At 30.7% G+C, this 23,718-nt stretch overlaps 2 protein-coding genes across 2 annotated transcripts; one reads left to right on the top strand and one right to left on the bottom strand.

Moving 5' to 3' along the window:
* Window positions 1-827: 827 nt before the first annotated feature.
* LOC109604237 (uncharacterized) lies at window positions 828-12,301 on the top strand. The gene is made up of 8 exons (XM_049968587.1): window positions 828-1,116; window positions 1,171-1,417; window positions 10,512-10,722; window positions 10,777-11,144; window positions 11,192-11,291; window positions 11,345-11,436; window positions 11,567-11,737; window positions 11,844-12,301. Exons 1-8 carry the CDS (start codon window positions 928-930, stop codon window positions 12,140-12,142), a joined length of 1,677 nt encoding a protein of 558 aa, XP_049824544.1. The 5' UTR covers window positions 828-927; the 3' UTR covers window positions 12,143-12,301.
* LOC109604241 (uncharacterized) lies at window positions 1,443-6,983 on the bottom strand. Its single transcript, XM_020020773.2, has 6 exons — window positions 6,869-6,983; window positions 2,596-2,704; window positions 2,389-2,544; window positions 2,130-2,337; window positions 1,755-2,076; window positions 1,443-1,697 (listed from the first exon to the last, which is right to left on the bottom strand). Exons 1-6 carry the CDS (start codon window positions 6,882-6,884, stop codon window positions 1,582-1,584), a joined length of 927 nt encoding a protein of 308 aa, XP_019876332.2. The 5' UTR covers window positions 6,885-6,983; the 3' UTR covers window positions 1,443-1,581.
* Window positions 12,302-23,718: the final 11,417 nt, after the last annotated feature.

Genomic DNA, 23,718 nt, shown 5'->3' with positions numbered 1-23,718 from the left:
AACATTTAATATACCAATAATAATTATTAATTAATATTAATTAGCAAATTGAATAATTTTTTTGTAGTAATATGTATTAAGCATCTTTTAAGGCATAAAATATAACAAAATAAATAATTTCATTAATTTTCAGTTGTGCTAAACCTTCAACAAAGTTTCAATTTTTTAATTTTATTGCTTTGAATTATACAAAATAAGATTATAAAATATTTTTGCTATTTCTTGTCTTAAAAATCGTTAAACATGTTTTAAGGCATAAAATATAACAAAATAAATAATTTCATTTATTTCAGTTTTACCAAAGCTTCAACAAAGTTTAAATTATTTGAATTTTACTTGCTTTGAATTGAATAAAACCAGTTTCATTTTAATTTTAATTCGAAATCATATCATAAATTATATATATTTTATTAAATGAGAATATGTATTTTATTTTATATTGCTTTACTGTTTTATATAAAAAACATTTGAAATATTTTATTGTACATACCAGTTTTTAGCTGAACTTGTAAAATTGAGCTACAAAACAAAATAAATTTTCTAATTCCAAAAACAAGTCCACCCTTTAAATCCAAAACCCATTCCCATAATAAAAAGCAAAACAAACATCCCGAACGTATTCATTTCACCCACGCCAATTTTTTACACGCAGACAAACGCGAAACGAACAGAAAAACTAAAAAAACATAATCACATGCGTAATGGCCGTTGCATTTACGACCACCGTAAATATTTTAATTGGCCCCGAATAATAAAACTGAAGTGTAACACTTCCCGAAAATCTATTTCAGTGCTTCACATCACATGTGGCGCTTTAAAAATAGCCCCGACCCGTCACTGTCGGTCCGATCAGCCGTTCGATTTACATGTTTTTTCCCGACCGGTCGTCGCGTGTGATGTTTTGAACTTGTCCAGTGGGGTGAGACCATGTCCCGTTACCAGTCGGACACCGAGATCGACTACGAGGCGCAGAGCGCCTGCGGGAAGTGTCTCCATTACACCTGGAAGACGATAACGTGCCTCTTCTCCCACATCACTTTGGTTTCCATGGTGGTTTCTTACTGTGTTTTGGGTGCGGTGACCTTCGAGGCGTTGGAAGTCGAGCACGAGAGGGATGTAAGTTGATAGATCTCCGGTGGTTGAGACGTAGACAGGCATTTTGCTTTTAAGGTGAAGAGGAACATAAGTAAGCTGAGACGGAATGTTACCGAGCATTTGTGGAAGCTGACACAGGACTCTCCTTTTCTGAAGGAAACGAATTTCACTTCCAACGCCACCGTTTATTTAAAGGAGTTTGAGAACTCCCTACTCAAGGCCATGACTAAGGATGGATGGGATGGGGAGGAGGACCCTACCAAAGTACAATGGACCAGCACCGGGGCCTTATTTTACTCCATCATTGTCATCACAACCATTGGTAAGGCTTGTAAATGATGCTACGCTTCTTGTACAACTATTTATTTTGGTAAACTGGTGACTACTAGTTTTAATTCAATAAATAACTTTAAAGTAACAGTCTTACAAGCCACAAAACTAAATAACAATGTTGTAAAATCTGTGAAACACGATGGCAATTTGCGTCTAATCCTTTTTGGACCTTCCGAACCCTCCTACAGCTCCAAATCCTCCTCCGTGGGGTAAATCGAAAGGTCCCCCAGGTCCAATCAACACTCCATTTTGTAAGCTGTGAATATTTCCTAAAACCACAACGAATTATTAGATAGGGTACTCAGGAGAACCTGTTAAACTCCTACCACCAGAAGGCCTGAAAGGCCTTCCAGGCCTGTAACCTCCCGTATTGCCCGGATTGCCCGGATAATAAGTCTCCTCAACTGGACGTCCACTAGGTCTGTAATTTGGAGGCCTTTCAGGCACGAAAGGTCTTTCAGCTGGCCCAAAAGGTCTTTCAGCTGGCCCTAAAGGTCTTTCAGCTGGACCAAAAGGTCTTTCTTGACCTGGTCCTGCCAGTATTCCGTTTTCCGGTGAGTTAATTGGCCTACTTGGAATGGGACCTCCGATTTGACTGGACTTTTTGATGGACCAGCAGCAGTACTGCTTCCCAACGTCACAGTGACCCTACAAAAGACAAAGTAAACCTTCAAACCCCACATAAACTACAGTAAATATACGTAGGAGATTCCCGGACTGTTGCAGTTGAACTTCTCAGAGCACTTGCACCTGTCGAATTGCTTGATTGGCCCTTGCTTGACCCACGATGGTACCGGCCCGGTTAAGATGCCGTCCTCCGGGTGGTACGTGTTGACATTGTTGTAACTTCCATGTCCTTGCCCGTAGTTGGCGTTCTCGAAGTTCTGAGGGCCATAAACACCTCCAGGACTAAAAAAAGTAACAGATTAATGTTGGTACTTCGTTTCTGGAAGTCAGTACCGTTCGTTGGGTGGGAAAATAGGGCCATCAGGTCCCGGATCTAAAGGCCTGGTTGGAAATGGTCCGTCATTAAGTGGTCTTTCTTGGTACTGTTGGAAGCCGGGCCTGTTTGGGTAGTTCTCGTTCTCGTACACCTCGTACCTCGCCGATGCAGAGCTAATAAACAACACCTTAAGTTAAAGAACAAGACAAGTTTTAAAGTGTTACCTGTCGGAGTTCCTCAAGTTCTCCTTGCTGCTCCTTCCCGACTCACCCCACACCCACTTCTTGTCATCCTTGTCACCCAGCACGGCGGCCAAAAGGAAGAACCACACACCTGGAAGGCAAATTAACAAATCTAACTCGTTGTGCAATTTCCTAGCAATCGTAATTCAGTCACCCAGCCCCCAAAAGTGATTGTACAATACAATAAGTGGGCGGTTTCCCCTTTGATTGTCAGGATATTGTGCAAACCGAAATCGACAGTGGGATTTTGTAAAACAATCCGCCGTGTCAGGAACATTGTGCGCCGGTCGGTTTTTTGCGGAAGATTGATGTTACGGTTAATTGCGATAAATCTTCGTTTTAATTGTAATCATTCGTATGGTTCGCAATTTGCAGCACGAATGTTGTCGTGATGTACATATATTTCGACGGGGTTTTTGTTTTTTATGCGTGCCCCCGTCAATTTATTACCCTGTAGTCAATAAAAATTCCTTTTACAATGGGTAAAACAATAAATATTAAAAAAATAAACTTTACAAATTTATTGGAAATAATTGCTGATTGATTCTCATTGTTTAATTGATTTTACTTATTCAATGTATGTAAAGTAAATATTTTAAATTAATTTATAATTTCAATTTTCTTATATTTTTTGTGACTACCAATTTAACTAAACAAATAAATAAATTAAATTTCATATTTTATGTAGATTTTGTCGATTTTATAGGTTTTATCTTACAGAATTTATAATTTTTTGTAGATTTTATAATTTTATAGGTTTTATACCACAACTTAGAGATTTTTGTAGATGTTGTAGATTTTTGGAAATTTTATAGATTTTTGTAGATTTATAAAATCTATAAAATCTATGAAATTTATGAAATCTATGAAATCTATGAAATCTATGAAATCTATGAAATCTATGAAATCTATGAAATCTATGAAATCTATGAAATCTATGAAATCTATGAAATCTATGAAATCTATGAAATCTATGAAATCTATGAAATCTATGAAATCTATGAAATCTATGAAATCTGTGAAATCTATGAAATCTTTGAAATCTATGAAATCTATGAAATCTATGAAATCTATGAAATCTATGAAATCTATGAAATCTATGAAATCTATGAAATCTATGAAATCTATGAAATCTATGAAATCTATGAAATCTATGAAATCTATGAAATCTATGAAATCTATGAAATCTATGAAATCTATGAAATCTATGAAATCTATGAAATCTATGAAATCTATGAAATCTATGAAATCTATGAAATCTATGAAATCTATGAAATCTATGAAATCTTTGAAATCTATGAAATCTATGAAATCTATGAAATCTATGAAATCTATGAAATCTTTGAAATCTATGAAATCTATGAAGTTTATGAGATCTATGAAATCTATGAAATCTATGAAGTTTATGAAATCTATGAAATCTATGAAATCTATGAAATCTATGAAATCTATGAAATCTATAATATCTATGAAATCTATAAAATCTATGAAACCAATAAAATCTACAAAATCTATAAATTCTATAAAATCTATAATCTATAATCAGTAAAATAACATTTCGACAAATGCTTAACAAAAATTTTTAAACAAGTAATATTTTAGATTAAAAATGTCTTAATTAACTACACAAAATTTAATGAATAACGAAAAATAAACATTAGTACAGTAAATTAAATAAAGTTTTGTTAATTCCATAAATGTTTATATAAAATAAATGAATTTATTTAATTCTATATGTTTACTAAAATATTTTTTAAGTTAATAACAAATATTTTTGTTTATATTTAATTAATTACTTACAAATAGTTTATTTTTTCTGTTAATTATCTAATTATATATATTTCCAAAATCAATCAGACAAGTTTTGTCTTCATTATTATACAAATAACATTTTACATTACACATTACTTAATTGACATCACAAAATTTAATTAATAACGAGAAAAAACATTAGAACAATACTTATTGTTTAATATTCATACCAAAAATGAATGCAACATAAAATAAATTTATCATGACGATTTGCCAATTCGAGGCACACGTTCTACTTGACATAAATACGCAATTTGTGTCAGGGATTGAATTTTATGTAGGAGGAACCGACTCGAAATTCTATTCATTAATTTCGTCTGCGTTTTGCGAATTCGCAATCATAATTTTTGCGTATGTTAATTCGTGAAAATTATCAGTGATTGTATTTATTTATTTTTATTTTTATAAATTTGCGTTAATAAATATTCAGATTTTTGAGCGATGCATCAATTTGAATGATAAATATTTAAATTTCAGGGGAAAAATTTTTGATGTTGCACATAAACTTTAATAATCTCAGTAATTTAATTCCGTGTATTTATTATTGGGGATGAATTGTTGAATATTTTAATACAATGATTGGATTTAATGCCGTCCATAATAACGATAATTATATATTTTTGTTGTACGAGTCCGAATGTGTTTAGTTTAACGTACCAGATTAAAAGATTTTGCTTGATTTAAACAATAAATTCGGTGTTAATCTTGACAGTTAAACAATATTATGTTATTTAAAGCTTTCACAATACATTGAATGTTTTGCCACGTAATTACAAATCCTCGTTTTTCCGTGGAAAAATATTAAAATTATGCAGCGAGTAATAATCAACAAAATAATGAAAGTTTAATCAGGATCTTTCCGAAACGTGGACGAGATAAAATCACCCCCGGATTTGCATATCAAAAGTTAATTCGTATGATGTTCATGCATCGATTTTTGCGTTCCGGGATCCTTTGTATGTGTGTGTGTGTGTGTGTGTGTGGGATGGTAGTTTGTGCGGAATATGTTTAGTTTAATGTAATTTATATGAATATTGGATGCAACCGAGTTTTCGCGAAACAACGGACTAATGAATTTATGAGCGGGGGATTTTTGATTATGGATTTTTTTTTAATCATTACGGATTTGCGTTTTAAAGGGTTTCCGTTTTAATATTTATGTTTTGGTCATTTTGCCGCGCTTGATTTTATGACAAATATTCGCAATAAAATTATTTGAAACAATAAAACGACTGATATAACGTGTTGAATCATTTTCAAATATAAAAGATCAATATTTATTTTTTTTAATGTATTTTGTGATACGCATCACGAATTTCTAACAATGATGAATTTAGAGAGGGAATTAAAGGTGAAAATGTAAAATTTATTGAAAGTATTAAACAAATAAAAAATACCGCAATTTATTTATTGTATTTAAAAATAATAAATAATACTAGTATTAATACAAATTTCATATTTTATAGATTTTATGTACGTTATAAATATTTACATATTTTGGTATGGAATTTATAGATCTACAGATTCCATAGAATTTCATAGATTTTATAGATTTTGTAGATTTTAAAAATTGTAGAGATTTTACTGATTTTAAGGAATTTACACATTTCACAGATGATTTTACAGATTTTATAGATTTTATAGATTTTATAGATTTTATAGATTTTATAGATTTTATAGATTTTATAGATTTTATAGATTTTATAGATTTTATAGATTTTATAGATTTTATAGATTTTATAGATTTTATAGATTTTATAGATTTTATAGATTTTATAGATTTTATAGATTTTATAGATTTTATAGATTTTATAGATTTTATAGATTTTATAGATTTTATAGATTTTATAGATTTTATAGATTTTATAGATTTTATAGATTTTATAGATTTTATAGATTTTATAGATTTTATAGATTTTATAGATTTTATAGATTTTATAGATTTTATAGATTTTATAGATTTTATAGATTTTATAGATTTTATAGATTTTATAGATTTTATAGATTTTATAGATTTTATAGATTTTATAGATTTTATAGATTTTATAGATTTTATAGATTTTATAGATTTTATAGATTTTATAGATTTTATAGATTTTATTTAGTTTATTTAGTTTATTGATTTCATTGACCTTATTAACTTAAAATTGAAATTAGTTTATGAAATAACTAATTTGAAAATTATATTATATATTTTTTAGATATTATAGGTGATATAAATTATATAGATTTAATAGGATTGTGTAGATTTATGGATTGTGCAAATTTCATTAATTTAAGAATGAAATTTATTTAAACATTTGTTCGTAAACTTTAAAATTAATATAATTAAAGAAAGAAATTTGTTAATTAAAAAACACACTAAAAGTAAAATGAAGGAAAAACTTAATGTTTATATTCAATTTATAATTAAAAAAACAACAACAATAAATAAATAACTCACCAATTTTATTAAACATTATTGCACACAACTTTCCAATAACTTCTCACAACACACAACACAAATACCAAGCAACAAAATCAAAACGACTAAAACAATTTGTTTCGCATTACATAACTGCGAACCGTCGCAACTGCAGTCTTATTTATATAACCTAAAGTTAAATTACTAATTTGTTAATGGTGGGGCACGGTTTAAGCCACCTTGCAATCAAAGTGTCCGCCGGATCGAAATACAAAACCGCCGCTTGATTGTTTAAAATGCACAACAATGAAAGTGACAGTGGCCAGCGGTACCGGTCCGGATTCTAATTAGCCGAAACGGTTTTGAACAATTGAATTGGATGGTCACACGTAAATGACAATCGTAGTCGTCTGAATTAAGAAGACATTTTTAATTCCATCTAAACTGTTCCTGTTGGATTTATTCAATATATTAGATAAACTGGTTAAACTGGATTTATTGGGCATATTGTTTGGATGTATTGGATGTATTGGATGTATTGGATGTATTGGATGTAATGGATGTAATGGATGTATTGGATGTATTGGATGTATTGGATGTATTGGATGTATTGGATGTATTGGATGTATTGGATGTATTGGATGTATTGGATGTATTGGATGTATTGGATGTATTGGATATATTGGATGTATTGGATATATTGGATATATTGGATATATTGGATATATTGGATATATTGGATATATTGGATATATTGGATATATTGGATATATTGGATATATTGGATATATTGGATATATTGTGGGTATATTGTGGGTATATTGAATATATTGGATAATTTGAGTATTTTGGGTATGTTGGACTGGTTTGGTATCTACTGAAAATATATATTAGTTTTTAAACTTCAAAAACCATAAATATCTACATATCTTAATTAATATTTGTATTAAAAAATCAGTTTTAATTAAATCATTATTAAACACTTGTTAATACATTAAATACTCATTTTGTAGACATATTTTTGGATGTGGGAAACTGTGGCTGTGACAATATAACTCTTAATTAATTAATTAATTAATTTACAATGTTTGAGAACTTCTGTTCACCTTCATTATACAGGTGTAATAGTGCACCGCCCACGCCGGTAACATTGACCCAAAAATACCTCGCACAACGCGACTAGTAGTAACATTATCGGTTGATGAGTCTGGGGAACGCGTTTTGGGAAATTTCGAATGACTCAGCTCGGTTGTACACTCGTGCATAGTTTTGGGGGGTACGCGAACTGGATAATGGGGTGTAAAATGTTTGGGTGAGGCAATTTTGCGGGGCGACGAGGCGTAATGGAAGAAAATGTTTTTGATGTGTTTTTTTTATGGCAAAACTATAGGATAATTAATTATCATAGCTATAAATAAAAAATCAAAGAGCCAACAAAAATAATTCGACAGTCGACAGTCAATCAACTGGGGTTCAATCAGTTTTAGTTAATTAACACAATATGTTTTCTGTACAGCTCATTATAGTTTGGTAAATATGTAATTAAAATGGAAAAAATTAATGAAAAACATAAATAACTGTTAGTTGGATGTTGGTGAATGTCAAAATTTATTTTAGAATGGCTCAATATCTCACAAATTGTATTTAAAATGTAAATGAAACCTCAGTGAACTATTATGTATTGTTTTAAAATGCAAGTTGTAAGATAAAATCTTGTTAAACTTGTAAAATATATGTACTTAAAGTTAAAAATTTATTATAGGATATAAAACAAACGAAACCCATTTAAGCTGTTACGTCTTGAAATCATAAAACATTGTTATATTTCTGTAAAACAATTGTCATATAACAAATACTTCAGAGTAAAATGAAAATAAAATAATAAATAATATTGGATATATTCTATTTATTGCTTTTTTGGATATATTGTACATGTTGAATATATTAAAAACTTGAGATTTGTAACATTTATTGTACATATTGAATATGTAGAATTTATACACTGAATATATTGAATATATTGGATATACTGGATATACTGCATATACTGGATATAATGGATATACTAGATGGATGTATTGGATATATTGGATATACTGTATATATTGGATATATTGGATATACTGGATATATTGGATGTACTGGATAAATTGGATATATTGGATATACTGGATATATATTGGATAAATTGGATAAATTGGATATATTGGATATACTGGATATATTAAATATATTGGTTATATTGGATATACTGGATACATTGGATATATTGGATATATGAGATATATTGGATATACTGTATATATTGGTTATACTGGATATATTGGATATATTGGAAATTGATATATTTGATATATTTGATATATTTGATATATTTGATATATTTGATATATTTGATATATTTGATATATTTGATATATTTGATATATTTGATATATTTGATATATTTGATATATTTGATATATTTGATATATTTGATATATTTGATATATTTGATATATTTGATATATTTGATATATTTGATATATTTGATATATTTGATATATTTGATATATTTGATATATTTGATATATTTGATATATTTGATATATTTGATATATTTGATATATTTGATATATTTGATATATTTGATATATTTGATATATTTGATATATTTGATATATTTGATATATTTGATATATTTGATATATTTGATATATTTGATATATTTGATATATTTGATATATTTGATATATTTGATATATTTGATATATTTGATTGATATATTTGATATATTGGATATATTATTGTATATATTTAGTAGATCTCCTAGTTATATTGGATATATTTTACATACTGAATAAAATTGATATTCCACACATTCTGTGTACTGGGTATGTTGGATATATTGGTTATATTGGATATATTTTGTGTACTATTCTATATATAGGATGTAATTTATGTACTGGATATACTGGAAATACTGGAGTTACTGGATATATTGGATATATTGAAACTATTAAATTAATTTACAATTGTTATATAACATTTATTACTTGCCAATCGAAAATTTACTTTAATTTAATATAATCCTGCTGTATTTTTGTTTCTATTGGTGAGTCACTTGGAACTATTGAAATTATTGGATCTATTAAATCTATCAGATCTTATGGATCTATTGAATTTAACGAATTAATTGGATTCATTTGGAGGATTTACTTCTTACTTAAAATTACCATAAAATCATTGTTGCATAACATTACTTCAATGCAGAAAGAAGGTTCATTTTAATGCCATACATTCATCCTAATTACCGCTAATTATGATTCACTTCCTCATATATTCAATTACGCATTGATAAACAAAAACCCCGCCGTACGAAAATTTCGCAGCCCCCAACCGTGAACGCTTCCTTCCTCCGCGAAACCTTCGTAGGGGCCGCGGCTGTTCCCCCGAATTAATTTCCGACAAATTAATACCCAGTTATTTGTAAAAATCAATGTTAACGCCGCATTGTTTCTGTTCGTACGCGACGAGGACACGACTCGGGATGATGGAAGGAAAACGGAAATGGCACTTTCGCTTTACAATGTTATTAATTGTACGTTGTTTTGTTTTTCTAACCGTTCGCATCGCGTCACGCATTATTGACCGAGATGCGAGACAGACGAGGAAGCGACCGTTTTACGTGGTTTTGTTCCAGGTTACGGGCACATCGCACCCAAGACGCCTTGGGGGAAGGTGGTGACGATTTTCTACGCCGTCCTGGGCATCCCCCTGATGCTTATCTGTCTGTCGAACATCGGCGACATCATGGCCACGTCGTTTCGTTTCCTTTATTGGAGGGTGTGCTGCTACATGTGCACCAAGAAGCCCAAAAAGATGAGACGCAACAAGTCAATTAGGGCTCCAGAGTCTGTAACTCGAGTTCACATTGGGGACGTTGGCTGAATTTGGTGGTGTTTCAGTGGAAGGCTGGCCAGGTCCAAGAACGCGTCCTTTAGGAGATCAGTGAGGAACTCCACTAAGTCGGCGGACAGTGGTTACGAGTACTCCATGTCCAGATCAGACACGGACCTCAGATACGTGGATGAGAGGCAGAACTTCAGGCGGGGCCAAAGCTTGCCCAGGATGAAGATCAGCAGGAGCTCCCAGAACAGCGACCCAACCAGGAAGATCAGCCAGCACAACCAAAGGTCACAGTCGTTGGACAGGAGGAGGGTGCAAAGGTCGAACGACTTAGAAATGGAGTTCATGATGATGTCCAAGGCTCCGGTGTTGTGCAACAAGTACGTGGTGGGCCAGACGGACGCCCTAGCCAACAACGTACCCCCAGGTTAGTTGTAACTAAAGCCTTGGAGGCCACTACAGGTAGTTTCGTAGGGATAACAACCAGAGACATGGAGGGGCACGGCAAGACCCAGAACAGGAGAGCTGTGTCCATGCCCAGGCAACAGAGCAACTTCCTGGCGATTCCAGACCAGTAATAACTCACCTCCAACCCCAAAACAAGCTTGTAACTTAATAAATTTCCAGATACCCGTCCCCAACCTCTTCGGACAGGGAGGAGGACGACGACTCCTACAGAAGTAGCAGACCCAGGAGGGCCAGGAGATCTAGGTCGCCCAGTAAGTGTCAATAACATCAACGATGCATAAACACAAAGCCCCATTACGTCGGTTATGGCATCGTTAATGCTTAATCAAAGGCGTGAATATTAAATTGTTCCATTTAGATTTTAATAGCTGAATGTTGCAGTGCCGTACAATTCGAGTCCTAAGATGATGACGCCGCTGGGATACGGCCATAGAAACGTTTATCTCGACGATTCGTCCGAGGATGAGTATTATGCATCCGGCGATAAACCCAGAACTAAACCGGTCCCCATTTGGCTCTGTGTTTTTTTGGTTATTTCGTATATTGTTGCAGGTAACTGTTAAAGTGTTAAAGTTTTAGCTTTCTGCGCTTGCCTGGTCACATGCTTCTGGCTCTGGAGGACTTAATCCTCGACATGAATAAACTGGTTGACTTTCAGGTGCCTTCTTGTTTAACTCCTGGGAGGAATGGGGCCTTTTAAACTCAGCATACTTTTGCTTTATTACCTTAACAACCATAGGTTTTGGTGACCTGGTGCCTGCAAGAGGTGTCTCCCAAAGTGGTTACAGGGCAACCATCAGTATTGCACTTTGTTCCTTGTACTTGTTGTTTGGCATCTCCTTGCTGGCGATGAGCTTCAATCTAGTACAAGAAGAAGTGATTTCCAACGTCAAAAGTGTGGCTAAGACCTTAGGTATTATCAAAAATGACACTGAAGAGTCCGAAGATGATGATTAGAAGCCATTTTATTGGTCAATTAACCTTTTTTATAGTCTTATTGTTTTTCCTGAAAGCCATTTAAGGCTCCATTATGAAAATTTAAATTCATCAACAGTCAGAAGAAGATGATTAAGTGCCACGACTTTATTTTATTGGACAATAAACGTTTTTATAGTGTTTTATTATTATTTTCCAAAGAAATAATCCTATTAACTTAGATTATCTTCCTGACTGCATCCGGCTACATTTGCCTGAAACTACTTAGTCTTGAAAGTACATTATACGGTGTATTATTGAAGTCATAGTCGTTTAAAGCTGGATTATGAAAATTTAAGGTAATCACATTCTCCCGGAGCCCATTTTTAATTTAGTTCAGCTGTTTGTTCTTGTAATGGTGGCGAAGCAGGACAATAAGTTTGTTAAAAATTTCAGATAACATAATAAACATAAAATTGAGTTCGCAAAAACCAATTTACTTTCGAATAATATTCGTGCAGCTGAAACGTATAAAACTCCATACAAATTGCGTTTATTTTAATGTTGTTTGGTGTGTTAGTTTTGATATTTTCCTAACGGAGCGAATAATTTATGTTTAAAACTAGCAAATTAAATCCATTGGGAATGACGTACCATATTTCGCTTTATACTTTCCATTGTTTTGAACAAATTTCGGATTTAATTAAATAATTTAATTGGTGCATCATTAAATTTATATTGAATTATTGAATTATGATTAATTTTGTGCACGTTAATGAAGTATAAATGTTTTAATACAGAAATAATCATGGTTTTTAGGTTTTTGGTTTCTGTCTTTCGTTGTCTCTGTTTCTTCTTGTGGACTTAAAAGACGTTATCCAATGCATCATTTAAAAATAAAATTAAATTATTTCTTTAAAAAATTAAAATTAAAAAATTAAGCTTAATAAATTATTTAATTATGATTAATTTTGTGCATGTTAATAAATTATAAATGTTTTAATACAAAAGTAATCATGCTTTTTAGGTTTCTGGTTTTTGTTTTTCGTTGTCTCTGTTTCTCTTTGTACTCTTAAAATTTATTTACATTTATCCAATGTATTGTTTATAAAATAAAATTAAATGAATAATTATTTATTAAAAAAATTATAATTAAAAAATTAAGCATAATAAATTAAAATTAAATTCTATATTAAAAAACTTAATAAATAAAAATAATTAAATTATTTATTATTAATTTAAAATTAAAAAAAAATAATTAAATATTAAGACTAAAAAAGTAACCAATTAAATTAAAAAATAATTTAAATTTATAAAAATAAAAACAAGTAATTAATTATTTTTTTTTACTTATATTGGTTCATTTTAATTATTATTTTTTTTGTTTAATTATTGATTTAAATGTATAAAGTTAAAATTTTAAAAATTAAAATTCGGATTTACCAATTAAATTAAAAAAATATATGTAAACTTATTAGTTCAGATATACAAAATGATTGGAAAAATTTAAAAAAATAATTAAAATTAGTAATTTAAATTCACCAATCATTCAATATTTAAGAAATTTAGCTTAAAAAATAACATTAATAATATGAATTTTTAAAATTTAAAATATTTAAATTAAATAATTAAAATTAAATAATCAGTTACTTAAAAATTAAAATTAACAATTGAATTAAAAAGTAATAAATTAAAATTTAAATTAATAAAATAAAAATCTAATAAAATTTTAAAATATATTTTTAATTTTATATATAAATATATAATAAATATAAATAAATTTATAAATTAAAATAAAAAATAAGTTAAAAAAATTAGAATGACCCAATTTGATAAAAAATTAGTTAATTTAAATATATATATATATATATATATATATATATATATATATAAACAACTTAAATTTACCAATTAAATAAATAAAATTAGTTATTTAAATTATAAAATTAAAAATAAAATTAGGTTAAAAAATTAAAATTAATTATAATTTTGTAAATGTTAAATTAATGGAGTGTAAAACAAAAAATATACTTTCTAAATTTTATATGTAATTTGTAATATTTTATAATATAATTCTTAAATTATTTCAATTTTTTTTAAATGAAATATGTCAATAAAATTTATTATAAAACACAATTTAATAGTAACTAATTAAATATTGAGCTATAATATATTATAGAATAAAATTAAATTTAAATATTGCATAAAAACATAAATTTGAGGTAAAATTTATGACCCTGACCCCGATTAAAATCTTCGTTTCATTAAAACAAACGAGGACGAATCCAAAATACCCAAATATGCTCACAATCAGTCTAAATTGGGGACAAATTTGAAAATCGAATGTATATAACTTCATTAGCAACGACGGCAAACATACCATTCATTTTATCCGGTCCATCCGTTTAATTAAACCGACCCGAGGTGAATTTTACATGTGCAAAAGTACAAGGGGGCTGGAAACACTCAGTCAATTTTATCCGTCCACTTTGGACAAACACAAGAGCCGCCTTCACTCTCCTATCTGGCAACAATTAAAGAAAACGCTTCCACATAGTTAAACGCATAATTAAGGCCGCAACGAGCCGCACCGTGAAACGGGGGGAGGGGTTGGGATAGTTTTTCCATTTTCCCAACCCCGGCCACTTTTATGTAACACGTAAGTTGGCAAAGTGTACCGAAAACCTACTTGCGGAATTTATATTCAGTCCGTCAGCGGGATCCGTTTTTAATGGCCGTCCCTGTTTTGTTTCGTCCACCCGCACGCACGGATTGAATTTTAAAGTTTTGCGTTTTCGAGGGATGATGCTTGGTCAATTTTCGTATCGATTTTCGCTTAGTACGGTAATGATATCGTCGTTTCGCCGTATGGAAATCCCGCGGACTTGGTGGATTGCCGCGTACATGTGTCCGGTTTTGTTTCTTTGTTTTTGAGGACCATTTATATGCCCGGTGACGTAGAAAATAGAATACGTAGGTTTAAATAAAAATATTTAATATGTTGGTCAGTCTCATTTTTTTAAGCTGTTCTAGAAATGTTTCAATTCTTCAAATACATAAACTCTTTAGAAATTTTAAAGATTTTTGATGTTTTACACTAATTAGACATAATTTAAATTTTTAGATGAACAAACTTTTGGATAATCTTCACAACTTTTGACTATTCTGAAGTTTTAGATTTTTTCAATTTGATTTGGACCATTCAGATTTTAACTGATTTTTTGAGAGTTTATAAAAAGTCTGTTCCAATTTTTCAAAACTTTTGAATATTTTAACTAGTTCAGATGTTCTAGAAATGTTTTAATTATTCAAATACATCAATTCTTTAGAAATTTTAAATATTTTTCATGTTTTACACTTAATTAGATATAATTTAACTTTTTAGATGAAAGAACTTTTGGATATTCTTCACAATTGTTAACTATTCTGAAGATCTAGAATTTTTCAACTTGATTTGGACCATTCAGATTTTAACTACTTTCTTGAGAGTTTATAAAAAGTCTGAAGTAAACGAAATGTTAGAAGATTTGAAAGCTTTAGTAATTTAATTAATTTGTTCTAATATTTAAAGATAGTCATAATTTAACTTTTTAGACGAAAGAACTTGAGGATATTCTTCTCAACTTTTAACTATTTTGAAGTTTTAGAATTTCCCCAGTTAATTTAGACCCTTCAAACTTTAAGCAGTTTCAAAGCCTGAAGTAAACAAAACGTTAAAAGCTTTCAAAGCTTCTGTAATATAATTAATTTGTTTTAATATTAAGATTAAGGCAGATTTACAAAATTATTATTGTCTTCCAATTTTTCAAAAAAAATTAATATTTTAAATGTTTCAGATTTTCCAGGAATGTTTTAGTTATTCAAGTACATAAATTTTTTAGAAAGTTTTTTGATGTTTTACACTCAATAAGATATAATTTAACACTTTAGATTAAAGAACTTTTGGATATTCTTTACAACTTTTAACTGTTTTGAAGTTTTAGAATTTTTCAACCTGATTTAGGCCGTTCAGACTTTAACTAGTTTTCTGGGAATTTGAAAGTCTTAGTAAATGAAATGTTAGAAACTTTCAAAGCTTTAGTAATTTTATTAATTTGTTTTAACATTTAAAGTTGTTAGAAGTTTAAGGAATAATTATAAAATTATAACTTACTCTTCTGTCCAAATTTTCAAAACTTTTTAATATTTTAAATACTCCAGATGTTCTAGAAATGTTTTAATTATTCATATATATAAATTTTTCAGAAATTTTAAAGATTTTTGATGTTTTACTCTTAATTAGACATAATTTAACCTTTTTGGACGAAATAATTTCGGGATATTCTTCACAACTTTTAATTATACTGAAGTTTTAGAATTTCCCCACTTAATTTAGCCCCTTCAGAGTTTAAGTAGTTTGAAAGCCTGAAGTAAACTAAACGTTAAAAGCTTTCTAAGCTTCTGTAGTTTAATTAATTTGTTTTAATATTTATAATTCTTAGAAGTATAAGGCATATTTACAAAATTATTATTCTGTTCAAAATTTAAAAAAAAAAAAACAAAAAAATTAATATTTTAAATGATTCAGATTTTCTAGAAATGTTTTAGTTATTTAAGTATATAAATTCTTTAGAAATTTTAAAGTTTTTTGATGTTTTACACTCAATAAGATATAATTATAAAGAACTTCTGGATATTCTTCACAACTTTTAACTATTCTGAAGTTTTATAACTTTTTAACCTGATTTTGGCTGTTCAGACTTTGAAAGTGTGAAGTAAATGAAATATTGGAAGCTTTCAAAGCTTTAGTAATTTAATTAATTTAATGTTAGAAAAGTAAGGTATATTTTAAAAGAAAAAACTTATTTTTCTGTTCTAATTTTTATATATTTAAAACATTTCAGATATTCTAGAAATGTTTCAATTATTGAAGTATATAAATACTTTACACATATTGTTTTTTTGTGTACAAGAAGGAGATGTAGCTTTTGATAGAGACCATTAAAATGAATATAAGTTATCTGGAACACCAGTAACAGATTTCCAGAATTGGATATGGGAGAAGTAACGCACTAGATCAAATATATTCATCTCGAAACTGGAAACGCCAGATATAATGACGAAAATCAAATTTATCGGTTGGCAATCTACGTGAGTCGAATAACGTTTCGGTCAATGCTGGCAAGGAGAGGAAAAAAAAAACAATCTGCTCCGATTGGAGGCATAAATATTTTTTGTCCGCATTGATTGCCGTTTATAAATCAAAAAGTCGCAGCCCCGATAACAGGTGGAACTCTATTTCTGGCCTCCACCCCGAAAACTAGTCCGGGGGTTTTTCGTAATGTTTGAACAACGGTGCGTGCCCCGGATAAAATCTCCATGACGGCAAGAACCAGCTTAGGTGTCCATCTCCACGTCCGGGACTTTGATTCCGACTCCGTGTCCTCATTGAAATTCAAATGGGCCCCGGTCCGCGGCCGGCGCAAAACATCTTCCGATTCTAATTGAAAATCGGGGACGGCCTTAATGAAACGGGCGGTTTCTTGTCGTCGATGCTTTTTACGACGCGGACGTGTACCGTGCACGTTAAACCCTTTGTGTGCCGCGGACTCGGGGTTCTTTCATGTCCCCGGACGGAAGTCTTTCATCCACCCCCGGGGGGCGCGTGTGCATGTGCGTCGACATCTGCATCAACGCCGAGATAAGGGTTGCGATTGTGACGCGGAACGTTGAATTTATTATGTTTTTATTTTATTTTTATTTTGCGCCGTGCTCTAATTTCAGGACGGTCCCCGAACGGAAGGACTTATGTAAATTAAGGGCATGCAGATGCATGGCAGGTAACACGATACAGTGCTCGGACCCGTGTTACTTATCTGGTGAACGCGTCGGAAGTTTAATGCAAAACGCGCCAGATAAAGTCCCCCGGGACGCTGCAAGGAGTCCGAGTCGGTCTCGAATGCAAATCAGCCCTAATGTTGTAGGTGTCCGGCGCAAAGTTCGACACAGTGGCACGACTTCAGTAAATGGGTTTCAGGGTTAACATATTGTAACATGTAGTTGAAGTAGAGGTTGATTAAGTTGGGGACTGGATAGAAACCACGCCCCTTGCATGCGCAGTGAATATTCTACGCAACTTCGTCCTTGAATTAGTGTTCTGAGAGTTTGAGAGGGTGAAAGAAACTAAATGTTCTAAGGTTTAAATAGATTTTATAATTTAATTGTTTTATTTCAATGTCCATATTTATTAGAATAATTAGATAGTTTAAGAAAAATTTAATTATCCTCCTGCACCATATTTTCTTGGTTTTATTAACCTTTTAGGCTATCCAAATATTATAAACATATTTTATTAATGCAGATATATAAATTTTTAAAAATGTTAGTATTATCTCGAATGTAAATATGTCTTAATTTTATTGTATTCAGCACAAATTTTGACACAGTAAATGGCTTCCAACGTTAACATATTGTAACATGTAGTTGAAGTAGAGGTTGATTAAGTTGGGGACTGGATAGAAACCACGCCCCTTGCATGCGCAGTGAATATTCTACGCAACTTCGTCCTTGAATTAGTGTTCTGAGAGTTTGAGAGGGTGAAAGAAACTAAATGTTCTAAGGTTTAAATAGATTTTATAATTTAATTGTTTTATTTCAATGTCCATATTTATTAGAATAATTAGATAGTTTAAGAAAAATTTAATTATCCTCCTGCACCATATTTTCTTGGTTTTATTAACCTTTTAGGCTATCCAAATATTATAAACATATTTTATTAATGCAGATATATAAATTTTTAAAAATATTAGTATTATCTCGAATGTAAATATGTCTTAATTTTATTGTATTCAGCACAAATTTTGACACAGTAAATGGCTTCCAACGTTAACATATTGTAACATGTAGTTGAAGTAGAGGTTGATTAAGTTGGGGACTGGATCGAAGCCACGTCCCTTGCATGCGCAGTGAACATTCTGCGCAACTTTGTCCTTGAATTAGTGTTCTGAGACTTTGAGAGGGTGAAAAAAACTAAATGTTCTAAGGTTTAAATAAATTTTATAATTTAACTGTTTTATTTCAATGTCCATATTTATTAGAATAATTAGATAGTTTAAGAAAAATTTAATTATCCTCCTGCACCATATTTTCTTGGTTTTATTAACCTTTTAGGCTATCCAAATATTATAAACATATTTTACTAATGCAGATATATAAATTTTTAAAAATGTTGGTATTATCTCGAATGTAAATATGTCTTAATTTTACTGTATTCAGCACAAATTTTGTCACAGTAAAAGGCTTCCAACGTTAACATATTGTAACATGTAGTTGAAGTAGGGGTTGGTTAAGTTGGGGACGGGACCGAAGCCACGTCCCTTGGATGCGCAGTGAACATTCTACGCAACTTCGTCCTTGCATTAGTGCTCTGAGAGTTTGAGAGGGTGAAAGAAACTAAATGTTTATAAGGTTTAAATAGATTTTATAATTTAATTGTTATATGTTCATATTTGTTAGAATATTTAGACATTTTAAGAAAAATTTAATTATCCTTCTGTACCACATTTTCTTGGTTTTATAGGCGCATTAAGTGGCTTCCAACGTTAACATCATGTGACCTGAAGTTGAAGTAGAGGTTGGTTAAGTTGGGAAGGGTGCCAAGGCCACGCCCCTCGGATGCGCAGTGCACATTCTGCGCACCAACGTCCTCAAACCCGTCCATTGACATAAAAGTCGTCTACGCGTAATTTATGGCGATACCCCCGATAAATTTATAAACGCCATTAAAAAGGGGAATGACGTGTATTACATAACAACCCTATTATGTCGGTGCTTGAGCGCCGCGGGGCCTTATAAATCAATGGGCCGTCAAGAAAAGGGATAATTTATATATGTCCTTTTCTCCGTGGACTGTTCGCATTAATGATTCGCCGTTCGGCGGTGAATTATTGAATTTGCCGCCTCGGTACGACGAACGATTAACGTGAAAAGCGTTGGGAAATTGTATTTTAATAATTTAAGCGGCGGATAAAATAATTTCGTGGGGGGACGGGGCTATTAATTTCGAAACTTTTACGTTCGGTGGTCAATAACGAATAACAAAACAATGAACAATTTAAATGATAAATTGTTGTTGCACGGGTTATTTTTATGAACCTTGTCAAATTGCCAATATTTTTAAGATTAATGGTTATTAGTTTTATTTTCGAGTGTTAATAATTTACTCGTATCGCCACCGAAAATAAATCAGTTTTGCAATAATGAAATACTAAATATAAATTAAAATTATTGGCCAGCAGTATTTTTAATAATATATACATGATTGGGTTTTTCGATAACGTGATGTTTGAGTGATGAAAAACCCGCTGATGTAATATTAATTTATTTTACAATTTATAATTTTAGAATATTACTTTATTTTAACATGTTACAATATAAAATAAATTTGTAAAAAATATAAATTCAAATTAAATTTAGTTTTTGGAAATTATTTATTAAAAGATTGATTTATTTCAGACCTTCAAACTTTCACAAAACCAATCAAAATTTTCTAAATCAAGTTGAAAATTCAAAAACTTTTTGAATCTTGAATTTATACTTTTAAATATACCTTAAACTTCTAACAACAAAAGCTTTGAAAGCTTTTAACATCAAACATCTAAAAAATTAGAACAGGTGAAATGTATTTTCAATTTCTAGATAAATATATTTAATTTAGTGCCCTCTTCTCCAGTATCCAATACTGAAAATCTGTGACCAGTGTCCCAGATAACTTCCATCCATTTTTATGCCCCCCATCCAAAGCTTTATATACTTTGCAGGAAAGTAGATAAAAATGCAAATACCACAGTCCCATAGACAAAATCCGAAGGGCGACCCGAACGGTACTCAACCAAGTAATAGTTTTTCCAGCGTTTCTTTTCAATTCCTCTGATAAATATTAACAAACCCCGACTAATACGCGTCCGGACTGTAAACGAGACGCAGCCCGACACGCCTGGAATAATCCCACAGTGTCGTCCGGGCCCTTTTCGCCCGAAATAACGGCCCATCATTACAGGACCGAAGCGCAGTAACAAACTGCCCGGGCCGTAAAGTTCGCGGCCGGGTCCTTTTGTAATTTTTCGCACCCCCTCCGGCGTTTTCTATCGGCGCACGGTTTAATTAATGGCGCGATAATTATGTGTGCGGGACGATCCGGCGAAACGTGTGGCGGTGGATTAAAGGCGGCCTTTTTGTTTTGCGGGGGTTTCGAGTTAAATTGTCCAGACGGTCGGCAAAAAGTGAGGAGTAATTTTAAGACGGATTGTTTTACAGTGGCTTTTGTCGTCCGAAAAAGAAATGTTATTAATTCGACTTGGCTTGGGGGGGCGGTAAAAACCTGAAGGGAGGCAAAAACTTAAAGCTTTCGAGGTGTCTGAAGCTTTTGTTCGGAACAAAATGCCTTAACTGCGTCAATTAAGTTGTTAAGGATGGTCAAATGTCGTACAGATAATTAAAAAATAAAATACAATACTTCAAATATTCAATAACAGTTCAAAGCTTCCAACCAATTTTAGTCCAGACGTACAAATTTGTTAACCAAAATTTCACAGGCAATAAATAATTTCAGTTTAGCCCGGTGTAAAACACGTGTTTTACATTTTTACAGAAATATTCCTAATGAACATGTAGGTGTGAACACATTTCGATTATTTACATCTACTCAATTTTAAATATAAATATATAAATATCAATGAAGCAATCATCCAGCTTTCGATTATTTTGGTACATCAAAGCGGACGGTGATTTATGTACGGCCAAATCAAAATGTCAACTTGTTTTTGAGGCTCCAAGTGTGCCTGTCTATTCAATAACGCGAAAGAACCTTCCAACCATTTTTGCGTATAAATCACGTTATTGACGTGTACTAGAAATCGCACGTGTTTTTAATATTTTACACATTAATCATCGTTGTTTATTGCGATTTTTATTTTCGATGCGGTCATAAAACTCCACTTCACTCGATTTTCGGTTTATTTCGATTCTCTCGACAGTTTAAGACTTTTGAAATATTATGGTGCTTATTATTTTCTGCCAATATTCCAGAAATATTTTAATTATTCAAAATAATTTGTTGTTTAATTATTTTTTTTTACTGTTGGATATGGTTCTGTAATTTTAGCTTTCCTCTTCCATCTAGACCTTGAATGACATGTTTGAAAGACTTTGATGTTGCTCCTAGACCTTCCAAACCTTTCAAACACTAAAAAAAGAATATCAACAATCATTTTAATATTCTTAAGTATTTATTTTTACAGAAATGGTCAAGTTTATTGTTCTTTTATTTCCATTCTCTTAATTAGATCTTCAATCGTTCATTTGAAAGACCTTTAAGTTTCTTCCAAACCTATAAAACGTCATCCATGATAATTCTTCAATATGAAAACTGATACTATTTAAGTTTAGGCTTTCATAATAACATACCAAAAAATTTTAAATGGAAAATCACAAATTTTCTTTTATTTATTTCCTAAAATGAAATTGGAAGTTCTGAACTTCAAATTCTTGCTTAATAAATATAATTCTTTCAATTATTTTTGTTATTGGTCAATATTGTTTTGTAGTTTTATCTTCCCTCTTCCATTTAGACCTTGAATAACATGTATTCAAGACTTTGATGTTGCTCCTAGATCTTCCAAACCTTCCAAGCACTAAAAAAAGAATATTAACAATCATTTTAGTATTCTTAAGTATTTATTTTGATAGAAATGGTCAAGTTTATAGCTTTTTATCCCTTAATTAGATCTTCAATCGTTCATTTGAAAGACGTTTAAGTTTCTTCCAAACCTATAAAACGTTATCCATGATAATTTTTCAATATGAAAACTGATACTATTTACGTTTAGGCTTACATAATAACATACCAAAAAATTTTTAATGCAAAATCACAAATTTTCTATTATTTATTTCCTAAAATCAAAATGGAAGTTCTTAACATTAAATTCTTGCTTAATAAATATAATTCTTTCAATTATTTTTGTTATTGGTCAATATGGTTTTGTAATTTTATCTTCCCTCTTCCATTTAGACCTTGAATGATATGTTTGAAAGACTTTGATGTTGCTCCTAGACCTTCCAAACCTTCCAAACACTAAAAAAAGAATATTAACAATCATTTTAGTATTCTTAAGTATTTATTTTTACAGAAAAGGTCAAGTTTATTGTTTTTTTATCTCGATTCCCTTAATTGGATCTCCAATCGTTCATTTGAAAGACGTTTAAGTTTCTTCCAAACCTATAAAACGTCATCCATGATAATCCTTCAATATGAAAACTGATACTATTTACTTTTAGGCTTTCATAATAACATACCAAAAAATTTTAAATGCAAAATCACAAATTTTCTTTTATTTATTTCCTAAAATCAAATTATAATTCTTTCAATTAATTTTGTTATTGGTTAATATGGTTTTGTAGTAGTAGCTCCATTCTCTCAATTGGATCTTCAATCGTTCATTTGGAAGATGTTTAAGTTTCTTCCAAACTTATCAATTATCATCTATTATCATTTATTAAAAAGAAGAGCATATTAAATCTATTACTAAGTCTGTTTTTAATAAAAATCTTGCAATTTATTGGAAAGACTTTTATAACTTACA

The sequence above is a fragment of the Aethina tumida genome, chromosome 6 (assembly GCF_024364675.1).
Source record: "Aethina tumida isolate Nest 87 chromosome 6, icAetTumi1.1, whole genome shotgun sequence".
Taxonomy (NCBI): Eukaryota; Metazoa; Arthropoda; class Insecta; order Coleoptera; family Nitidulidae; genus Aethina; species Aethina tumida.
The sequence above is the reverse complement of the archived record's forward strand: the minus strand, read 5'-3'. Positions and strand labels throughout refer to the sequence as shown.

What these genes read in the sequence shown, in the direction of transcription:
- LOC109604237 (XM_049968587.1), top strand. Translation starts at nt 928, where the DNA reads ATGTCCCGTTACCAGTCGGACACCGAGATCGACTACGAGGCGCAGAGC. An exon ending in AAGTCGAGCACGAGAGGGAT is followed by an intron (nt 1,117 to 1,170) that starts GTAAGTTGATAG and finishes TTTGCTTTTAAG; the next exon opens with GTGAAGAGGAACATAAGTAA. An exon ending in TATTTCGTATATTGTTGCAG is followed by an intron (nt 11,738 to 11,843) that starts GTAACTGTTAAA and finishes GTTGACTTTCAG; the next exon opens with GTGCCTTCTTGTTTAACTCC.
- LOC109604241 (XM_020020773.2), bottom strand. An exon ending in ATTTTCCCACCCAACGAACG is followed by an intron (nt 2,338 to 2,388) that starts GTACTGACTTCC and finishes TACTTTTTTTAG; the next exon opens with TCCTGGAGGTGTTTATGGCC. An exon ending in ACAGTCCGGGAATCTCCTAC is followed by an intron (nt 2,077 to 2,129) that starts GTATATTTACTG and finishes TGTCTTTTGTAG; the next exon opens with GGTCACTGTGACGTTGGGAA.